General features: G+C 41.1%; 2 protein-coding genes across 3 annotated transcripts; both read left to right on the plus strand.

Annotated features, from left to right (window-relative positions):
- Window positions 1-386: 386 nt before the first annotated feature.
- zdhhc11 (zinc finger DHHC-type containing 11) lies at window positions 387-4,671 on the plus strand. 2 transcript variants are annotated; one of them, XM_070835860.1, is made up of 11 exons: window positions 387-655; window positions 1,616-1,834; window positions 2,327-2,505; window positions 2,611-2,712; window positions 2,801-2,925; window positions 3,031-3,186; window positions 3,297-3,415; window positions 3,494-3,543; window positions 3,635-3,698; window positions 4,028-4,106; window positions 4,396-4,671. In XM_070835860.1, exons 2-11 carry the CDS (start codon window positions 1,616-1,618, stop codon window positions 4,533-4,535), a joined length of 1,233 nt encoding a protein of 410 aa, XP_070691961.1. In that variant the 5' UTR covers window positions 387-655; the 3' UTR covers window positions 4,536-4,671. The 2 variants fall into 2 exon arrangements, with proteins under 2 accessions (XP_070691961.1, XP_070691960.1); XM_070835859.1 differs by having other exon boundaries at window positions 3,297-3,543.
- Window positions 4,672-7,588: 2,917 nt separating this feature from the next.
- Window positions 7,589-19,419, plus strand: LOC139205043 (tubulin polymerization-promoting protein). Its single transcript, XM_070835119.1, has 5 exons — window positions 7,589-7,769; window positions 13,439-13,519; window positions 14,130-14,465; window positions 18,487-18,640; window positions 18,725-19,419. Exons 2-5 carry the CDS (start codon window positions 13,506-13,508, stop codon window positions 18,932-18,934), a joined length of 714 nt encoding a protein of 237 aa, XP_070691220.1. The 5' UTR covers window positions 7,589-7,769; window positions 13,439-13,505; the 3' UTR covers window positions 18,935-19,419.
- Window positions 19,420-19,534: the final 115 nt, after the last annotated feature.

Genomic DNA, 19,534 nt, shown 5'->3' on the forward strand with positions numbered 1-19,534 from the left:
TTTAAGATGAGCAAAAATGGGACCTTTAAAGAACAAGGGCTTTATTATTGAAAGCAGAAGTATAGTGCATGCTTATGTTTGCAGTTTCGTCTTGGTGTATTGGGAATAAAGCACTGACTAGTTTTGAGTTTATATTCTCCAGCATGTAAAGGTGTGAAAAAGAATTGCAAATACTAATTTTGATAGACAAGCTACAGAGGTGTGTGTGTGTGTGTGTGTGTGTGTGTGTGTGTGTGTGTGTGTGTGTGTGTGTGTGTGTGTGTGTGTGTGTGTGTGTGTGTGTGTGTGTGTGTGTGTGTGTGTGTTCAGTCAGTACAGGGTATCTTGAGCAGAGCTGCACATGCGCAGTAGCGGGTCAGTTACCATGGCGCTGCTGCGACCTGCTGAGTGTGTGGTGATCTCCAACTTCAGACTCCTTCGGTGACACAAATCCGTCCCCGGAGCTTTTTATCCGCATTTACGTGTGTTTTTTTAATCATTATTTCGTGTTACCCTGGCGGTGTGTGTGGTTGTTCGTCATGTGAATCTTACTTATTGAAGCACCTGCCCAGCTGACAAACTAATCATGGGATACATGGGAAATCTCCGTCTGTAACTAACTCAGTCGAAGAGGAGCATCTTGTTTTCAATTAGTCGCCCTCTTTCGTCGGCAAAAGTAAGTAATATTTTATGTTTTTAAACTTAATACAGACCTAATAATAAGTATCTGTAATTATAATCATTGGAGGTTACATTTAACCTAACCTTAGCGAGTAGCTTTTGTTGTGGAAAACGGTGGCAATAAAACCATCTGTCAGGAGGACAGACAGCCACAGGGTTATTACCCCTTTACATACATGTCCTTCCCCCTATAGATTTAATCTAATAATGAACAAAAAGCATAATAATTTCTTTGTTCCCTGTATTTTTCAAAGTTTTATCTGGACAATTTTTAGTTAATTTGCTGTGTCAGGCACAAGGCCAAGAGCAAAACATGTGATCACAAGATGTTTTTACGAAGGAGGGGATGTTAGTCTGTCTGTAACCCTTTTACTCTGGTTCAGCTCTGTCCTGTAGGGTATGTGACTATATCCTCCCTGTTAGTTATATGCAGCAGAGCCTTTGTCATTTGTGGAGATGGATAAGGCACCGTCTGCTGCCTCTGTCACACAATACACAGAGCTGACAGTTCATTAAGTAAACTCATCTAAAAGTAATGTAGCTTAATATAACAGCCTGGCAATAAATCCTACCTTTTTATGAAGGTTGTAATGTTGATATTGAAACAGTTTAGAAATGTTTATGGTCATTTTGGAGGCTGTAGTTAGCACTTGTGTTGAATTGTGTTTCTGAGAAGTCTTTCTGTTATTTTGTCCACCCCATTTGTACCACACTAAGGCTATTGCATTAGTTACCAGTGTATTGTACACCTGACTAAAACTAAGTGAAGGTCCATAAAGATTGAACAGCCACTATCATAATGCTCAACTCATTTTCCTAACTCATTTCCCCAGCAAATGCAGCCACACTCTGCTGGAGCTAGACTTGCATGTAGTGTGCATGATGTGTGGATGGATGCTTGAGGACGCCTGCCTTTTTCTTGACTGACTGTCTATTGTCCTCTTGTGCTGTCTAGATGAACTGCTGCGGTCAAAGGCTGAGACGCACATCTCCCATGCATGGCAGCAGTATACATGAGCTGGTGCCCGCCAAGCCTCCCAGGATGAACGGATGGTCGTGGCCCCCTCAGGTGTACCAAGTGGTTGGCTGGCTGTTGTACAGCTACCTCACCATAGTCAGCTTTGGCATCTATATCCCTCTTCTGCCTCTGCCATGGAAGCATGTGGTCTACGCTGTATCCTTAACACGCAGTTGAAACCTAGCAGTCAGTCTGAATGTTAAGTATGCAGCAATGAGTCTTTTAGATTTGAAGATGGAGCAAACATTAGTCTCCACTATGGTTTTGTCTCGGCTGCTGGACAAGACAAGGATGCAGTTGTGTGAGCTGTCTGTATGGGCTCCAGTCACACCAGATGGGACTCTGGTACTCTGTGGTCTCTATTAAGCCCAAAAGACATGATCAGTGGTGTTTTTTTGTCACATGTTGAATGCTGCATGATGTCAACACTGGTTTATTTAACTGAGGCTTCACTCAGCCACGAGAACAGTTGATTTTTTTCAGAGCTGACTTTCTCACACAAAAGATCCACTTGTGTAGAACAGTTTGCAGTTCCTTGTTCGTGTATGCTTGTGCCACTTAGTATTCTGCACTTAACTGCACATTTATCACAATTTGCAGTATTTTCACAGTGTTATTGCTATTTTCCTTGACTCTGGTTATGTGCAGCTGATGGGCATAGCGTTTGTTGTACACCTTTTCACCCATATTGCTGTTGTGACCATAGATCCAGCAGATGCCAATGTGAGAGCTAAACAGAACTATTCCAGTTCAGTGCCGCAGTTTGATCGGGCAAAGCAACCTCATGTCATCCAGGACCTACACTGTTACCTATGTGATGTCAAGGTGTATGTACCCAAAGCAGTTGTCTCTAATGTGATTTTAGTTAATGTATCATTTGGCATTCTTGATGCAGTTGTTTAATGATTTCCACATTTTCAATCTTCATGTAGAGGGCCCAAAGTAAAACACTGCGCTGTTTGCAACAAGTGTGTGGAAGACTTTGATCATCATTGCAAATGGCTGAACACCTGCGTGGGTGGCAGAAACTACCGGTAATAAAACGTTTAGGATGAACTAGTGTACTTTCTGTAGCTGGAATGCTTTATAAATTAAGATCAGGGTTTTTTTTGTTGTCTTCAGGTGCTTCTTTGGGGCACTGACCTCTGCCACATTTGGTGTCTTCCTGCTCGTTGCTGTCATCTTGTTCATATTTATTCAGCATTACCTGGACCCAAAGAGCCTACGGACAGCTCCGCAGTTTGAGAGTGAGTCACCATAAAGTTGAGATTTCTTTATCTGACTGAATAGAAGGCAAAGAAATGGCTTTGATCATATTTGGTGCATCATTAAAAACTTATTCCTTTCCATAGGTATGCAGGGGAATGGTACCTGGCTGATGTTTTTACCCTTAGCACCCATAAAGACTAGTTCAGCCGGTCTCCTTATATTAGCCTTCATAACCGTCATGCTGAGCAGCATCTGCCTGCTGCTGCTCTGCCATCTGCTGGGCTTCCACCTTTACCTCTGTGAGTCACAGTCTTCAGGACAGACATTTGATAGGGTTCTTTTTCTCCCCCATCCAGTCTATAATCCTCACCATTTTCCTCTGGTGTTTGTTCTTCTCTTGGTTTTATAGTTTTTAAAGGAATAAGCACATATGATTACGTGAAGATGCAGCGCCAAAAAGAAGCCAGAAACCAGGACATTGAAGCAGGAAGTCCACATGATGCGAAAGCCAATAATAAGGCCCCGCAGGTGAGATCTGTCCCTTGCTTCTCGCTGTCAGTCACTTGTTCACTCTGTCATGTGTCTAAAACATTTTCCCTTTTAAAGAATAATGACAGCTCTATTGACTGTGAGCCAGCATTATCACAGAGTTCAAGGTAAAACAAATTTTCCACAGTACTTGTTTAGTGATAATTAAAGCTAACTTTTCAGTGAAGCATAATTAATGCCACTCTTGTTTTCCTGCAGTACCTGCAAATTTGACGATAAAGGCCCATTCACAAGCCGACTGTCAGAATCCATATGCACTGAGGTAAGCATGTCTACTTCTGTCTCCTTTGAATTTGTGTATCATTGGGGTCTTGAGGCAGATGCAAACAGAGATATTGCGTATACTGTCATAGGTGTTGATGAGATTAGCCAGCTGATTGAATCACACTGCTTTGTTAATCAGCCTTTGTAGGGTTTTCCTGAGATATATTAGCCTTTTTTTGTACCCAGACTTCTTGTCTGCCTTTGTTCATTTGATGATTTCATTATTTTCTTTTGTCTGGGACTTGAGAGAAGTTTTCTTTAACAAGAAATTTCATGCACACATGCAACAAATGGGTAACACTGCGTTATAAATCTGTTTTGGTCTAGTTGGAAAACTTTAAGAAATCATCAGAAAAGGAGAATAGTTTCCATTATGGCACAGAAAGTCCCACAGAGAACACAGCAAGTAAGTCTATGGCTGCATTTCTCACTTTATCACTATCATTTATCTTTCTTATTGTCAACCTCATTTACAGAGGGGTGTTTAATAATGGACTGCGTCAAGGTGTACAAGGGGGTTCTGTTTTTCTGTTTGGTCTCTCACTGGAAATTAATTGTAAATTAACATGCATACAAATCTGCTACAGACAGGTTACAGGGCTTTTTTAGCTAGTTGTATTTGGATGGATTACCAACAAACATTTGCCCAGGCAGTTTGCAAATAATATTCATCTCTTGTTTCCTGTGTTTGAAAGGGGAAATATGTATGAGCGACCTTAAAAGCTGGAAGACCGACACTAAGGAGGCTCAGAGCACCCGTGTGAAGTCCGCTGACCCTGTTCCTGGAGTACAGGACCCTCTGGGCAGCTCGGTTATGACTCCAGATGATACTTAGCGGTAACCTGTCTCTGCATGGCAGCACATCAGGTTATGCTGCTCTGAGGAACCAGAGAAACAAAGCCAGACAGCCACTGCTGATAAAGACAGAGGACGTCTGGGCCTTGACACCACAGTTTAATACACAGATTTTTTTTTTTTTTTTTTTTCCATCCAGCATATTTATGGACCTGTGATTATGTTTTGTTCCTTTTTATCTACACAATGTTTTTATGACGACAGTTGAATTATTTAAAGTATTATTTTATCTCACTTGCTTAGAGAGCCAAAGTCCAGCCCCATTTGCAGCTTAGCCACTGTTCCACTCACCTGAGTCAGATAGATGGATAGACGTATGTAGTTTACTGCTCATTTTCTAAGCCAAATGGGTATCGAGTTGTTCTCTCTGTTGTGGGGAACCGAGCTGGCTGGACCCACAATGCAGACTGACACAGGCTAGGGTTGGAGAATGGAAAGTTTATTGAACAGAGCACAAGGAGAAAGCCGGGAGGTGCAGGCTGGTGGAGTGAGGGACTGAACCGGTGGTGGAGACCAGGAGGGAGCAGGCTGGAGACGGGGGAGACAGGGCCAGGGAGGAGATCAGGAGGGAGCAGGCTGGAGACCTGGGGAAACAATCAGACAGGGCCGGGACGAGGGAAGGAAGCAAAAAGGCAAACGCTAGGTAATAGTGCTACAAGGAGCCGTATGTAACCACGAGGGAAACGGAGATTCTGGCAGTAAGGGAGAGAGTGAACTGGGCTTAAAAAGACTGGGGAGGAGTAGAGGCTAGATTGCTGATGAGGACCAGGTGAGTGATTACTGCAGGTGTGTGGAAATCAGCAACAGGTTTATCTATAGCTGAGACTAATGGTGAGCTACAGGCAAAGACTGTAGGAGGAGGGTCTTGGTATATGGAAATCCAAATGCCTACATGTTGATGTAAATACATGGATTTTTTTTAAAAAAAAGCATAATGATAAAATATTAAACTCTGTGACAACAGAGGGCAAGATCACAAGTGTTATTGGACAATAGAATAGGTTTCAAGTATCAGGGTTTGAATAATAATAAAGGAAATGAAGATTATGTGGAGATGATGCACAAGAAATGTAAGAAATGTCTACTGTGGTGCTGCCACTGTTACCAACATATACCACATCAGCTTTGTGCGTCAGTCCCCCGGCTTGTGAAAGGAGCTTCGCTACTACTCGATTATTGGTGGCAAAGCAGAGAGAACTGAGCTGCTGCTGAAATAGCCAATTTAATGACAAAGTGGAATGTATGTATTAAGTTTCTATTCTGTTCTGTCACATCTACTCAAACTTTTGACAGATTGTTTTTATTTCCTGTCTACAGACCCCCCAGTTCATGTTATTTGTGAACTACCCTGCTGTTATTTTATTTTTTATTCATTTTTTTAATGAATGCATTTGTTACATACAGTTTGACTTATGGGTTATAACAGCCAGTTCAAGTGTTAAATGTGTATTCCTTTAGTGTTTTTTGTCATTTGAAGGCTATCACACATATTCACCACTAGAGGGCTGTTTGATTGCTAGGAAAGCAGAAAATATGGATTTGAGTGGAAATTAAACTATTTGAATTTTTTTTCTTCCACAACCATGGAATATTCTTTAGTAATTCCTTATAATGGAATAAATGAAATGTTTTCAGTTGTCAAATCCTGTATAGTGATGTAAAGTGTGACATGCCACATGTTGGGGTGATGCACTGTATTGTAGAGTGTGCTCTGGTCAGGACTGATCCAAAAGTCTAGAGCAATTTTTCATTCTCTGTCAATCCCTGTGTGTAAATAATAATGTTTTATCATTTTTTTCTTACGGTTTGCTATTTCTAAAAGGAATAAATACCTGTAAGCAACTCCAAAACAGTGACATGTATCAGAGTTCACAAAATAAGACCTTTAATCCATGTTGTAATACACAGCGACACAAGTTGCCTCTAACTACGACTTGCTTTACCCTTCTATTTATTATTTTATTCAAGAAGGGGGACATTTATGAGAAACGTTAAATGCTGGAGGATGTAGAAGCATAGAAAACAGCTATTCAGCCTTATGAAACTGAGCCCCATGATCATACACCTGCAGTATATTTCTCATGTAAGGTCGGCTTGGACAGGAAGCCACAAGGTTGAATCGCATCCTTTCAGACCAGTGAACATCTTCTTAAAACATAAAGATTAGATCATTATGTTTTGTCCTATTTCTGTCATTTCGTGTGGTTTTATGTCAGATGCTGATTTCACACATTTGGCAGCTGTTTTCGCTCAGTTTGACAGTAGGGGCTGCTATTGACCACACAGTGGCGCAATTTGAGCAGTTTGAGACAGACTATTATGTCATCATGTGATTACACTCAGTCCAGGCTGCTTTCATCAGGATGAACTCTATCACTATTCTGAGCACCTTCTTTTGCTCGCAGGCATGCATGTCTTTACCACTTGCCCCTGTCTTTGAATTGTAAATCCGAGAGCTTGATACCACTATATCATCTGAATTATCAGCAAGTGTAGGAGGTTACATAATGTCCAATGGATGTCCAGCCATTAGGGTACTACTGGTTGTGTAACACAACAGTGTACAGAGCACGAGACCATTTAGGTTCAGAGGGCAGATTTGAAAGGATAAGCATCTTTTTTATTTTATTTGTTTTGCCAAGACAGAATTTCTCATTATGATCAAATGTACAATCTGTAGAGTCAATCTTCTCTGAAACCCCCCCCCATCAAGACATCCTGTACTATGCTGCCAAAACCAATCAGATTTATTACTGCTACTATAGTATGTGACAAATTGGCCTCGTGGTGAATTTCCTTCCTATATGGCTGATGATCTCATACAGTGACTTCACACTGGGTTGTTTATTAATGAAGCTGTGATGATCCTCCATGTAAAAAAAAAAAAAAACATCCACATACCTCACTAACATCTTCCATCAACGCCTCTCACAGCACTAGAGGATGCTCCGAGCTCAGACTGCTTGTTTATCAGCGCTCCAGTGAGCACTGAGGCACCATCACAGCCCACAACAACGAGGCAAGAAGAAAACAGCTCGTCGCTCGACGGCGGCAGCCAATCAGCGGACTGGTTTCTCTTCAGCATCTCGGAGGGGCTCAGAGATCAGGCGGACTTGAGCTCAGGCAGCGGAGAGGAAAAGGCAGGAAGACTCCGCGACGTTCAATTATGGTTTTGTGAACTTGACAAAAAGGTGGAGGATTATTACGTCACCAGGTGATTAAAACCGAATTATTACTTTATTAGTAGAGGCGAATTAAAGCTTGTTTTGGCTCGTGGTAGACTTGCATGTCTTCCCAATATGATAAATTCGATGCCAGCTGTGTGCCAGCCTACACAAATTCAGCTGATTCCTTTAGGCGCCTTTCGGTTTTGTTTTCATGTTTGTGCATGCATCTTTTTTCCACTGGAATTCCAGCACAAGATGCCACTTGTGCTGTAAGGATGTGTGGCTGCATGCTTTGCAGATACTTCTGTAGAATTTGAAAAAAAAAAAATTTTTTTTTGCAATAATGCCATGTTCTGCATAGGCGCACATGCATTGGTTATGACAATAACAAACAGATCACTTGGACTGTGAATCTGGTATTTGCAAGTGTATGTAACATGTTTCACTCTGACACTGGTTCAGCCAGCAGCTGCAGCCATGTCCAGTAACATAAACACGGGCTTTTTCTCCTCTGTTTATCTTTTGAACGTGGGCTCGATCAGAGCCAGAGTGAAGGGTTCTCCAATAAGCATCTTTATTGGTTAGAAAGAATGATTGACAAGGCATTTGGCCTGTGGCTGCAGCCTCCATTCCAAGCTGTTAGGTTACATGTAGGTAGTTATATAATTATGCATGAAAGAAAAGATTTATGCCCTCTTTTATTAGCTTCCTGGCTTTCTGTGAATTGAGAAATACAGATTAAAAGGAGGCAATTTAAATGAATATGACGTAACCACATTACCACGTCGTATTAATGGCTTGGTGGCAAATTAATAATGTGCAGAATTGAATTAGATCCAGTTTGGACAAGAAAAGAGGTTATTAGTGGATTATTTTATTCAAAAACAGCGCACTTAAGGGAGATAATATATATTGTTTCTCCTCAGTGAATGGTTTTGAAGCCACATTCTCCCCACAGGTTGAATTAGGTATGCATGAGAAGAAGACACAGTCACTGAATCTGTCCCAGATTTTTACTGTTCCAGGTTTCATAGGTCCAAGAGCCTTTGGGTTCTGTCACAAACAATTAACCTCAGAGTGTAAATTACCCTATTTTGTTTGTGATGACTCAAATTCAGGTCATGGCAGCATTGTTTTTACTACACAAAGCCAAAGGGAGAATTATTTATTTGCGTTGATCTCAGCACCAGGGAATAGTTGTGTGTTTCGCTACGTTCCATTTGTTAGCGTTTGTGGCTGCTGGATAGGAAACTGTTGTAACAGAGACATTAAGGGGTATTTTCATGGCAAGACTTTTAAAATGAGTTATCTTAGTTACTTGTGGGAGACATTACACAACACAATCTGGCTTCTAAAAGTCTTAAACCAGACTCCACTCAGCGCTAATGTGCTGCTGGCTCAACAGGCCTCTCTCCATCTGAGCCATGTCAGGGACACTTCTGCCTTATGTATTCCTCACAAATGTGGGGTGGAATAAGGACCCCTGGGATTTCTTTGCACCGCCTTATACCTCTATTTGGCTCGCTGCTGCTGCCAACAATAACCTCTGTAGCGTGTTTCTTCTGCACAATGCTTGCCAATATCTTTGACTCACAGAGCAGTTAAAGGGTTTAGGGAGGCGAGGACTGACAGAGACAGCGTGGTGGTGACCTCAGACCGGGGCTGCAGCATGCTGATGTCATGCCCTCACTCCTCGTGTCTTTGGGGGGAGAGTGAGGGTGAGGGACTGTGGCCAAAGTGGGCCTCCATGTTTTAGTTATCATCAACAAATTCTGTGAAAAGACCCATGGTTTGCGCTATAAAATACCGACAGACCAATAAAAACCTGTCACTATTTCCTCGAGGCTGAGATGAGGTCATCAAATTTCTTTTTTTTCTAACCAACAGTCCAAAATGTAAAATTATAAAATGTATTATATAATAAATCTCAAATTTCAGAAACTTGTACCATCAGATGTCATTTTGCTTGAAAAATGACAAATAGTGAATCAGTGATTCAAATAGTTGCAGGTTAATTTTCTGTCCATCAACTCATCGACTCATCGACTGGTCGTTGCAGCTCTACGGCTGAATGACGCGTTTAGATTCATTTAGACTCAGTCCTGACATTTAGTTTTTAGGGTAACAATAGCAGTTCATGGCACAGTGGTCACTAGTATATGTAGCAGAAAACTGAGAGACATAGTAAACTATGGATGGAGACCAGTCATCAGTGTGGTGTGGTAGTGATTGTTTTTGTGTTTTACGTTTGATTGACCGACACTGTCGGAGCACACCAGAGCAGCAGCCTGGAAAGGACACTGATCTAGATAGAAAGCAGATGGGATCTCTGCATGCCCACTCGACAACTCAAGTGGCATGATGGAGGAGTAGGCTACTGTTAAACTCTCTCCTCTCCCTCTCTCTCTCTAACACACACTCACCATACACGTCATATGACTGTGACTACATCATCATCATTTTGTGAGTTAAACACCATCTGCCACACTAAAAAGTTAAACACATTCTTTTTTATTGTTTTTGGTGTTTCAGCGTGTGCGTCGTCTACTGGCCGATCTCCTCCTCCGAGAATGAATAGAATGTTCCAGCCGTGGCGGCGTATTGTTGCTATGAATAGATGCAGTTCAAAATGGGTCAATTTATAGTTAAAGCACTCATCTGTGCTGTGTATTGCCAGAAGGCGAGTGTATGTAAGCACGCTGTCATCCAGTCACAGATTTGTCTCTGGAGATCTGCCCTTAACCAAATGGCCTCTCATTTGTATGTGGTAAAGTGGGGCATAATAAAGGCACAGCTCAAAACTGCTGTAAAATGATGGCTGAATTTGTCTTATCTGTTAAAATATCATAGTAGCGTAATGATCTCTACTCCATATTGTGACAGGAATATATTTATCTGATAGGTCCAGCGCAGAGCATGAACCTGATGAGCTGCACAGAGGGTTTAGAGATCATTTTTTAACCCTTGTCTCTAGTTGTCGATTTACAGTCTTTAATGATACAGTCAAACAGACTATATTTCCATTCATCTCAGCATGTGTCCTACTTCAGGCTGCTGAGCTGCTGTGTTAATGACTTCTCTCTCATGTATTGAACATAATGTGGTTTGAGGAGGCTTGTTGTACTGAGGACTTGGGCACTTGAAACTACCGACTACATTCTGAGGAGGAGGAGAGTGAAAAGATTCCTTTGTTTCACATTGATTTTGCTGCTGTCGCTGAGGCACAAAGGAACACACAGCAAGTAGATAATCTATTGGGCAGGATTCGGAAAGAGGAGTTAATAATGATAGAACCTCAGCGTGGGCATTACAGGAAGCTGCTTCATAAAACTGAACTAGAGAGCATCAATACCTTCATCAAATGAAAACACAAAGTAGAGTTTACTTTGTGGTTCAATGTAATGTAGGTTATTAGCTGTAATAAAACATTTTCTTTTCTTCGCAGTATAATTCTATTGATTATGAATTAGTAAACCCCCACTTAAACCTATAATAGTAACTGAACTACTTGATTAAATAACAGCAAAATATATGATGATCCAAAGAGAATGTGATGTGATTATAGTTGAAATTGTTGAGAAACTGATCAGTCCATCGACAGAAAATTAATTACCAACAATTTAGATAATCAATAAAGCGTCAATAAGTCTTTTACCAAGAAAAAAGGCTTCTGGTTCTCTGGTTCCAGCCCCTCAAATGTGACAACTTTCTGCTTCCCTATTTAATATCATCTTAAATTGAATATCTTCTAAATGAAATATCCAGACTGTTGGATGTAAAAAACATGTCAGTTGAAGAAATCACCATGTGGACATTTTCCAACTCTTACTTACATGTTATAGATAAAGCGATGATAAAGCGTGATAAAGCGGTTAATGCCCCGGATGTGATTGTAATAACACATTGATGACTAATTTTCCAATGAAGGCAATATAAAGACACTGATCCCACAATTTGATTTAATTTCCCAATTCCATCTACTTGGATTACATTTGTTTCTTAAAGATGAAATCATATCAGATAAATACTACTGCAGCACTGGTATTTAAAGCACTTTTCAGAAAATGTGCTTTGAACTCTAATTTCTGTCTGTTGTTTTCTCTTGACTATAAAAATGCTTAAAGGGTAAATATTTTCCTGTGATATAAAATTGTGGACCAAAATAGGCAACCAATGAAAATAAAACTGAACCATTTATAACCACGGCATACTCATAACATTTCGAGCAAAAGTACACGTATTCTCTGAGAAAAGGCTCCGATACAAAGAATGATCATGAAAATCATAATCTACAGCAACTAGATTTTGCTTCTCCATTAACATCTGAACTTCTTGATGATGACATGTAAGCTGAATATATTTTACATGTGCATGTGTTCAGTGGTGATATGTATAGTTGATGAATAAAATATTGAGGCTACAGCAACTTTATCTGGATTGTCTTGGCCTGAGTCCTCGATGACATATGACTACAAAACCCTTGCCATCAATAGTGGTACTCTGCGATGTCACCATGTGTGAAGAAATGGGTATGGGTAAGACAGAGAAGCCACTAGCATCGGACAATGGGCTCCCAGTGTGTGCTGCTCTGAATGCCATGATTCATGGACATTAATAATCTCTTCTTTTTCTCCCTAAGAATTGACATCCTGATTATAATGGTTTTATGCAGCGTCCATCTCGGAACCTTTGCACCCATTTAAGAGTCAGCTGTACTCAGCTAGGTCACATTTGTGATTGTTGGCCGAAAGGTCGTGGAAACAAAACCCTTCGCTTTACATGGTGCCACTGGGGGTGAGTTAAAGCGAACTGGTAGACTCGTGGGACTTGCTTGAAACCTTGTTAGCTGGAGCAGGCGGTTTAGTCAGTGGGACACGGCATCTCTTACTGGTTTACATCTGCTTAAACTATAGAAAGTGCAACTACTGGCAAACTGTTTTAGAGACTGGGGTGTACTTTGCCATGGCAGCGTATGCCCTTTAAGGATGCTGAGCTAAGTATGGGAACAGCTGAAAGGTGAGCAGAGCATCATCACTTGCTACAAATGTTCAGGATTACATATGTTGATAGAAATAGCAGAGGGAGCTTGAGCTATGGCAGTAATTTAAATTTCCTCTATCTTATTTAATGACCAATGTAAGCACTTCAGATGTAGTTCAAGTGTGAGGCTGAGTGGAGAAGGAGAAATGCTGCTGCTCCGTATATAGCGATGCAAATCAGGATGATGATGTGTTTAGAGAGGAATCCCTGAACTCAGACTGAATGAAGTCATCTTAAGCAAGAGAGAGAAGCTCAGCGGGCAAATCCAACCTTAAAGATGTGTCACAACAAACAATAACTAACATACAGACGTTATCTGGAAGATATTTGGTGTTTATGATGATGAAGAGGATTTTGATGTGGAGCCTGTGGAAATTGTGGTTGTTATTCACTCCCTTTTGAAGGTTTTGCTTAAATGTAGCTCCAACTGTGTGTGTGTGTGTGTGTGTGTGTCGAACTGGATTAGACAATATGTCATAAATAATTGCACATGATTAAAAAGTGATGAGAACAAGAGTGGAATACTTTTTGTAGTGATGCCACCTTCATCGCTTTAATTGTATCAGTTTCCCTATTGTGTGTTTTTACTGTATTCTTTTCTTCGTCCCTCTGGAACTAGCACATATATGGACACATCCCCTCACAGTCTTCATCTCCATTCTCATCTTTTCTGCAGCACAAAGAGAAAACAAAAGTCAGCTAATCCGAGCTCTGCACAGAAGGAACCAAATACCAGCACGAGCATGGCAGACCAGAAGTAAGTTTTGGAAGTCGTCTACAGTACATGAGCTTTCACTTCACATTTTGTGTGTTAGTTCAAATATCCATCTGCTCTCTTGGTTCTTGATTTGTGTGCCTTTGAATTCCATAGAGATCTATTTATAACCTTCACCTCTGTGCCAGAACATGTAAGACATCTGCCCATTCACAGGCAGCGTGAGCACAGAAACTCACCTCTGGAGAATCTAATGTTGCCTTTAGCACAGAAGTGCCTTACAAAAAGGGACAGCCAAAAAAAAATAAAATCAGCAAGCTGAGTCTTGACCTTAGGGCATGACGCATCGTTAAATTTCTGCAGAGGAGTTTGTCCGTTGCGAGTCATGCAGAACAGAGTTTCGATCAGATGTATTTCTGCGGAAGATCCTGTTCCTCCTCCTCACTGTAGAGGCTGTGATTACATTTATCTTGGATCAGTTGAATTTGATCAGCTCCATTAGCTTTTCCTATTCCTATTCAGTTGTATAGTTTCTAAGAGCGCCCTCAGTGCATGCAGTACATTTTCCATTATATTCTCCACTGAAAACTGCCGTGTATACCTCTTGCTTCACATGGATGATCACATGAAGTTGTATTTTTTTCCCTCTCAGAGACAGCATTGATGACTTTAAAGTCCAGACAGCCAAGCATCCTAACATCAGCTCGGTCCCTTTGCGGCCGCACAGTGAGCATTCTAAAGACCGGACATCCAAAAGGCTTTCAACTGAGTCTAACGGGACCAGTGAAGGAGGCGTGGGCTCGTCCACACCAGTGGAGGTGACCGCTTTGGAAGAGTCGTTTCGGCGCTTTGCCATCCACGGTGACACTCGCGCTACCGGCAAGGAGATGCATGGCAAGAACTGGTCCAAGCTCTGCAAGGACTGTGGCGTGATCGACGGCAAGAACATCACCCTCACTGATGTGGACATTGTCTTCAGCAAAGTCAAGTAAGAAAGGCACCAAATCTGTTGCACATTATTTGGGCTTTTACCTCTTTTAGCAGTCGGTTTTAGTTGCGCTAAATTAATCTGCCAACATCTGAGCCAGCGTAGATCTTTTAGACAGCGTAGACATGCCACTATAGGATTGTGTTCTTTTACTACATAGTGTGACTTTACTATTGCAGCAGCAGAGATGACTACAGGCTTAGTCATCCAGATCAGCATGCCTAAGAGACTACTAAAATGGTGCAAGCACGGAGGCATTGTAGTTGTAAGTACACAGAGATGGGGATGAAAACTGTCCGTGGACTGCACAGTAAGGCTATTTCTATTCTGTTCCATTAGTGTTCAGGGAATTTAATCAGTGGCATCTTCTTTAGCACACAGTCAAGTACACCAGGCATCAACCTTATTGTACACTGACTGACCAGACAGAGAAGGCAATGAACTGACTGGAATCAATTAATTAACTCACAAAATAATGATGATGTTGTCAGTTTGGAATTAATTTAACTGTTTCTTAATGTTTCATTATTGTCTGCACCAATAAAACTTTTCACCAAGGAAACAATAATGTTTGTCAAACTGAAATGAGCATAAAAACGATAGAAACAACTCAAAGTACCAATTGTTCTTGAATTCCATGTTGATGGCCAGTGTTTTGGAAGATGCCTTTGTTTCTTACATTAAGTTGGCTCAGCTTGAGGTGTCCACAAGAAACAGTAGCCAGAACAAGAGGCCAAGATGGCTCATCCTGAGTCTCTCCAGGCTGGTCTGATTCATCCTTTACTGCTTGATTTAAGTGAAGTACAGTCTAATAATAAGCTGTGACCTCAATATTATTTCACCAAAGAAGAAACCCTATCTGCACAGCTCTGCTAATGTTTACTAAGTGCACTAAGTGTTTGCGAACTATTTGGGCTGGTAAGACATTGACAGATGAGTGCAGATATCTTCCCCACCACATCAGGTGTTGATATTGTAATAATACTGGTCACACACAATAAGGTATATATAGTTGGATCCTAAGTAGCACAGAATTAAGCTGATGGAAGAAAGGACAGGGCTTCTACAATGTGGGCTTGTAAGGTTTTTGTGCATGGTTGTTTTGGAGATCTTCATTCATACACAAAGCAGCTTTGATATTTTTTTTATCCTGGCTGAATGTTTTGAATAGAGATTGTTCTGCTAGACAGCACCAGAATAGAAGAGTATGGCTCGGAGCCACTCATCATCAAGTCCTGCTGCAAGAGTGGAGAGGCCATGAGAAATGTCTGTTTGGGAATCTCATATTGATTTAGTGGATTTTCCATCTTCTGCCTGTCGGCCAACCATAGTTCAATCTCAGTCACTTTGTGTACAGATGTATATACAGGAGATTCCAAATGGTTTTTGGTGTTATTTTTCTCATTGAAACAGTTTATTCCTGTCTTTATAACAAAGGGGTGTTCAGAAAAGATAAAATATTTCACTTCCTAAAGTACTGAAGTCCTAAATATTTCCACAAAATTAGGTCTCACTGCTACTATTACAAACCTACAGCACAGTACAAACTAAAATGGCTATGTTTTTAATTGTCTTGTCTATAAAGTAGAAAGATGCACACACAGTATTTGCAATGAAATGTTCTACTCTGAAACTGATTTGTAAATGCACCTGTTACTTTCCTAAAAACTCCCAAAAAACTCATGTTACAGGAGATACACAGGAAGACTGACAACTATAGCCTGTCAAAGACCATGCATGTGGCTTCAGGCACTATAGACTTTGACCAGGTTTATTATGTATGTTTATAATATGAAGCTTTATCTTACATAGTTCATAGCATTTCTACACCCCCAACGGGTGCAAAACATCTTAAGACTCATAAAAACAATCCCAACAGTCTCATCTGCAGAATGGAGTGCAGGCCAAAGCATAAAAACAGGTTTGCAGTCTTTACGTTCTTATGACTGGCATATTTTTTGCACTTATTACTAGAGCTAAAAGATAATAAGCAATGCAATCAAGAAAGTGCTCCTAAAGATCACACAAGCTTCATAGCTCTTAAAGAAATATCAAACATCCTTCATTATTTTATCACTTCTTACAGTAAAGTAAAAGATGTATCCTTGTTTTTCTGGACTTTGAGTCACCTACATCAACACTCTCAGTTGGCATGGCAATAGGTGTTCATGTTTACTGCTGTGAAACTTTTTCTTGGCAAGACTAGAGAGGGAACTTAGAGTGGGATTCAGGCTTGTTTACATCACGCTCCATTGGTGAGCAATATTTAGAAATCTGCCAAAAACGGTGTATGGTGTGACCACTTTAAAGATTAAAGGGAAAAAAAGCATGTTCCCTTTTATACATGCTTTTCATGGTGAATGTTGTATACATGAGGTCCTCAGATGTGTGTCTGGCATGGGAATTTGGAAGCTCTGTCTTTTGAGCCGCACAGGTTCTAATCAGGGAGGATGTTTCTGTAGAATCCGAACAAAGCGGGTGGTGCACACACTTCAGAGACAGCCACAGGATAAAAAGAGGTACAGACTGGGGGAGGGGGTCGTTTTCATGTAGTTTCTGACTCCAGGCATGACTGAGCTGGGGAGGGCTGCCATGCTGGAGATGCAGATCTCCACTTTCCCTTTAATCAGTGTCAAAGCTCTTTGCTTGCACACGAAAAATTAAACATCTTAATGAGCACTGGCTAATCACTGCATGGCTGACTGAGTCCTTATTTATTGTGGGTATGGAGGTCTACTACACCACATTGAGTCTCTGCTGTGCTGTCTGCCTGCTTGGAGCCAGAACACCACGGCATAAACTATGGAGGAGGTAGAAATCTGGCATGGCCTAATTAATTACTGGCACCGTCTTATGGTAGCTTTATTTTCCAGGCTTTGTTTGTATTTCCTCATCACGTGGCATTTATGCATGGAACAGATTCAGCCAACTATTGTGTCAGATCCATATGGATCGTGTACTGCAGATGGATGAAGTATGTAAATAAACAGGCAGAAGGTCAGCTACCGCAGCATCCTGAACTAAAATAAAGTTCCACTTGCCCTCTACCATTTGTCCTTTAACCTTATTGCAGCCTCCTCAGAATCTGAGTTGCTGTTTATTTACACAGCTTAATCTTTTGTATACTTTAAGCTCAGTTTGAGGAGACCTGCAGAGGACAAGCAGTTATCTTCCTCAGACAGGACGTCCAGCTTCCCTTCTGACAATAGACAGCATGGAACAGGCGCAGGGGGAATGGAGCTCTCAAATGTTCAACACTGATGGATTGCCCAAACAAAAACGGGTCACTGGATGAGTCAAATTAATAATAAACCCAAACGCCCCTGTTTACTGTAGCTTGTTGCTATGACAGCAGGTTGCCCAGGGAGACTGCAGAGTTTATAGGCTGTTGTTTAGGCGATTTATCACCACAGCAATGGCTGTTTGTGTTTGTGTTACTATGCACTTTTAACATTGAAGTGAAACGGGCACATGGCCAGTTAAACAACTGGTGCACTCTTAGACAGAGAATGATTGATGATGATGATGATGATGATGATCTGTGGCGTGGTATTGTCAGTGGTTACTACAGTTTAAACTTATATATTAAAGTCCAGGATTCAGCAGGTCTAAATGGCCCAAACTGGGAGGAAAAACATCAGCTGATATACTATACAGCTGAGCACAATATGATACATGATATGAAGAGTCAGTCATATATACAGGCTACAGGTGTGTGGAGTTGCTCAGACCACGCTTAAGACACACTGGGAGACAAGATCCAAACAGTCAAAGTTTTCTCAATGTTTATCTCAGAGGGATACCATCTCCATCCTGTGTCTTACATCTGCTATGTTGAAGTGATCACACATGGATCTGTGTACACTACTGTCTGCTCTCGTTTTAAGCTTTCAAACTCGGCAAAGAGGCCGTAGAAAAGCTGATAAAGCAGCCTCAGTTGAGCAAATACATTTTGGGGGGATTTATGTGCCGTACTGTGGCAAGTGTCATCCCACACTTTCTTTTTCCACCTGCATTTTAGGAAGAAATCCTGTCGCAATATCACATTTGACGAGTTCAAGGCTGCACTAGGAGAGCTGGCCAGGAAGAAGTACAAAGACAAGACTGGAGAGGAGGCTGAGGCCGAGGTCTTCAAGCTGATTGAGGGGAAGTCACCTGTCATCTCAGGAGTCACGGTAAGATTCAAAGTGTGAATGCTGATCACTTTCATGCCAGCAATGGCAGAGTAAACTCAAATGTTTTAAAAACCCTCCTCACAGAGAGCCGTGGCTTCCCCGACAGTGAGCCGTCTCACGGACACCAGCAAGTTTACAGGGTCACACAAGGAGCGTTTTGACCCCACCGGCCGCGGGAAGGGTAAGGCGGGACGAGAGGACATAGTTGACGATTCAGGATACGTGTCGGGATACAAACATCGAGGGTCGTACGAAAAGAAAGTGAATAAACCCACCGTGGGCAAACCCATGTGAGGGCAAGGATGAGGAAATAAACATTTGATCAACTACTAGGATAATTTTCTATTAAGAGTACTCAAAGAAAGCACAAAAGAATAGGATTTCATATATTTTCCCACCCATCTATTTTGTGTATGTGTGTGTGAGTGAGAGAGATGCTTTTGAGTTCCTCTCTTTGTGAAGTGTGAGAACTGGAAAACTGTTTACATCTATTTTTACAAAGTCATCACCAGCTGGTACATTCCTGTCTGATTGCAAGTTACTGCCAAACACTGAAGAGAACAAATGAGAGAAACCGCTATGCTATGAATATTGACGCTTTGTTGTAATGATAGGGCCTTGTAATATTTATTGAGCACAATTGAAACAACATGCCAAGAAAAACATAAGCGGGACAAGTTTGATGAATTAACAATATTGCACTTTTTAATGAAAATGTTTCTATTCCCATATTTAGCCGAACAAATGCATTTTTTATTTGTTTTGCAGTTTCGATGACAATTTAACATTTTGACATAGATATTAGCAATGTGTACTTCTTTTGACAACTTAAATTTATTCCATATTCAGTGTTGTTTGCCTGCCATCCCCACTTGTCAAGTCTTTATGAACTCT

The sequence above is a fragment of the Pempheris klunzingeri genome, chromosome 8 (genome assembly GCF_042242105.1).
Source record: "Pempheris klunzingeri isolate RE-2024b chromosome 8, fPemKlu1.hap1, whole genome shotgun sequence".
Taxonomy (NCBI): Eukaryota; Metazoa; Chordata; class Actinopteri; order Acropomatiformes; family Pempheridae; genus Pempheris; species Pempheris klunzingeri.

Excerpts from the sequence above, each read along its gene's own strand:
- LOC139205043 (XM_070835119.1), top strand. Across the intron at positions 14,466-18,486 it reads ATTGTCTTCAGCAAAGTCAA|GAAGAAATCCTGTCGCAATA; the intron begins GTAAGAAAGGCA and ends CCTGCATTTTAG. Across the intron at positions 18,641-18,724 it reads CTGTCATCTCAGGAGTCACG|AGAGCCGTGGCTTCCCCGAC; the intron begins GTAAGATTCAAA and ends CCCTCCTCACAG.
- zdhhc11 (XM_070835859.1), top strand. The coding sequence starts at position 1,616 with ATGAACTGCTGCGGTCAAAGGCTGAGACGCACATCTCCCATGCATGGC. Across the intron at positions 1,835-2,326 it reads GGAAGCATGTGGTCTACGCT|CTGATGGGCATAGCGTTTGT; the intron begins GTATCCTTAACA and ends GGTTATGTGCAG. Across the intron at positions 2,506-2,610 it reads TACCTATGTGATGTCAAGGT|AGGGCCCAAAGTAAAACACT; the intron begins GTATGTACCCAA and ends ATCTTCATGTAG.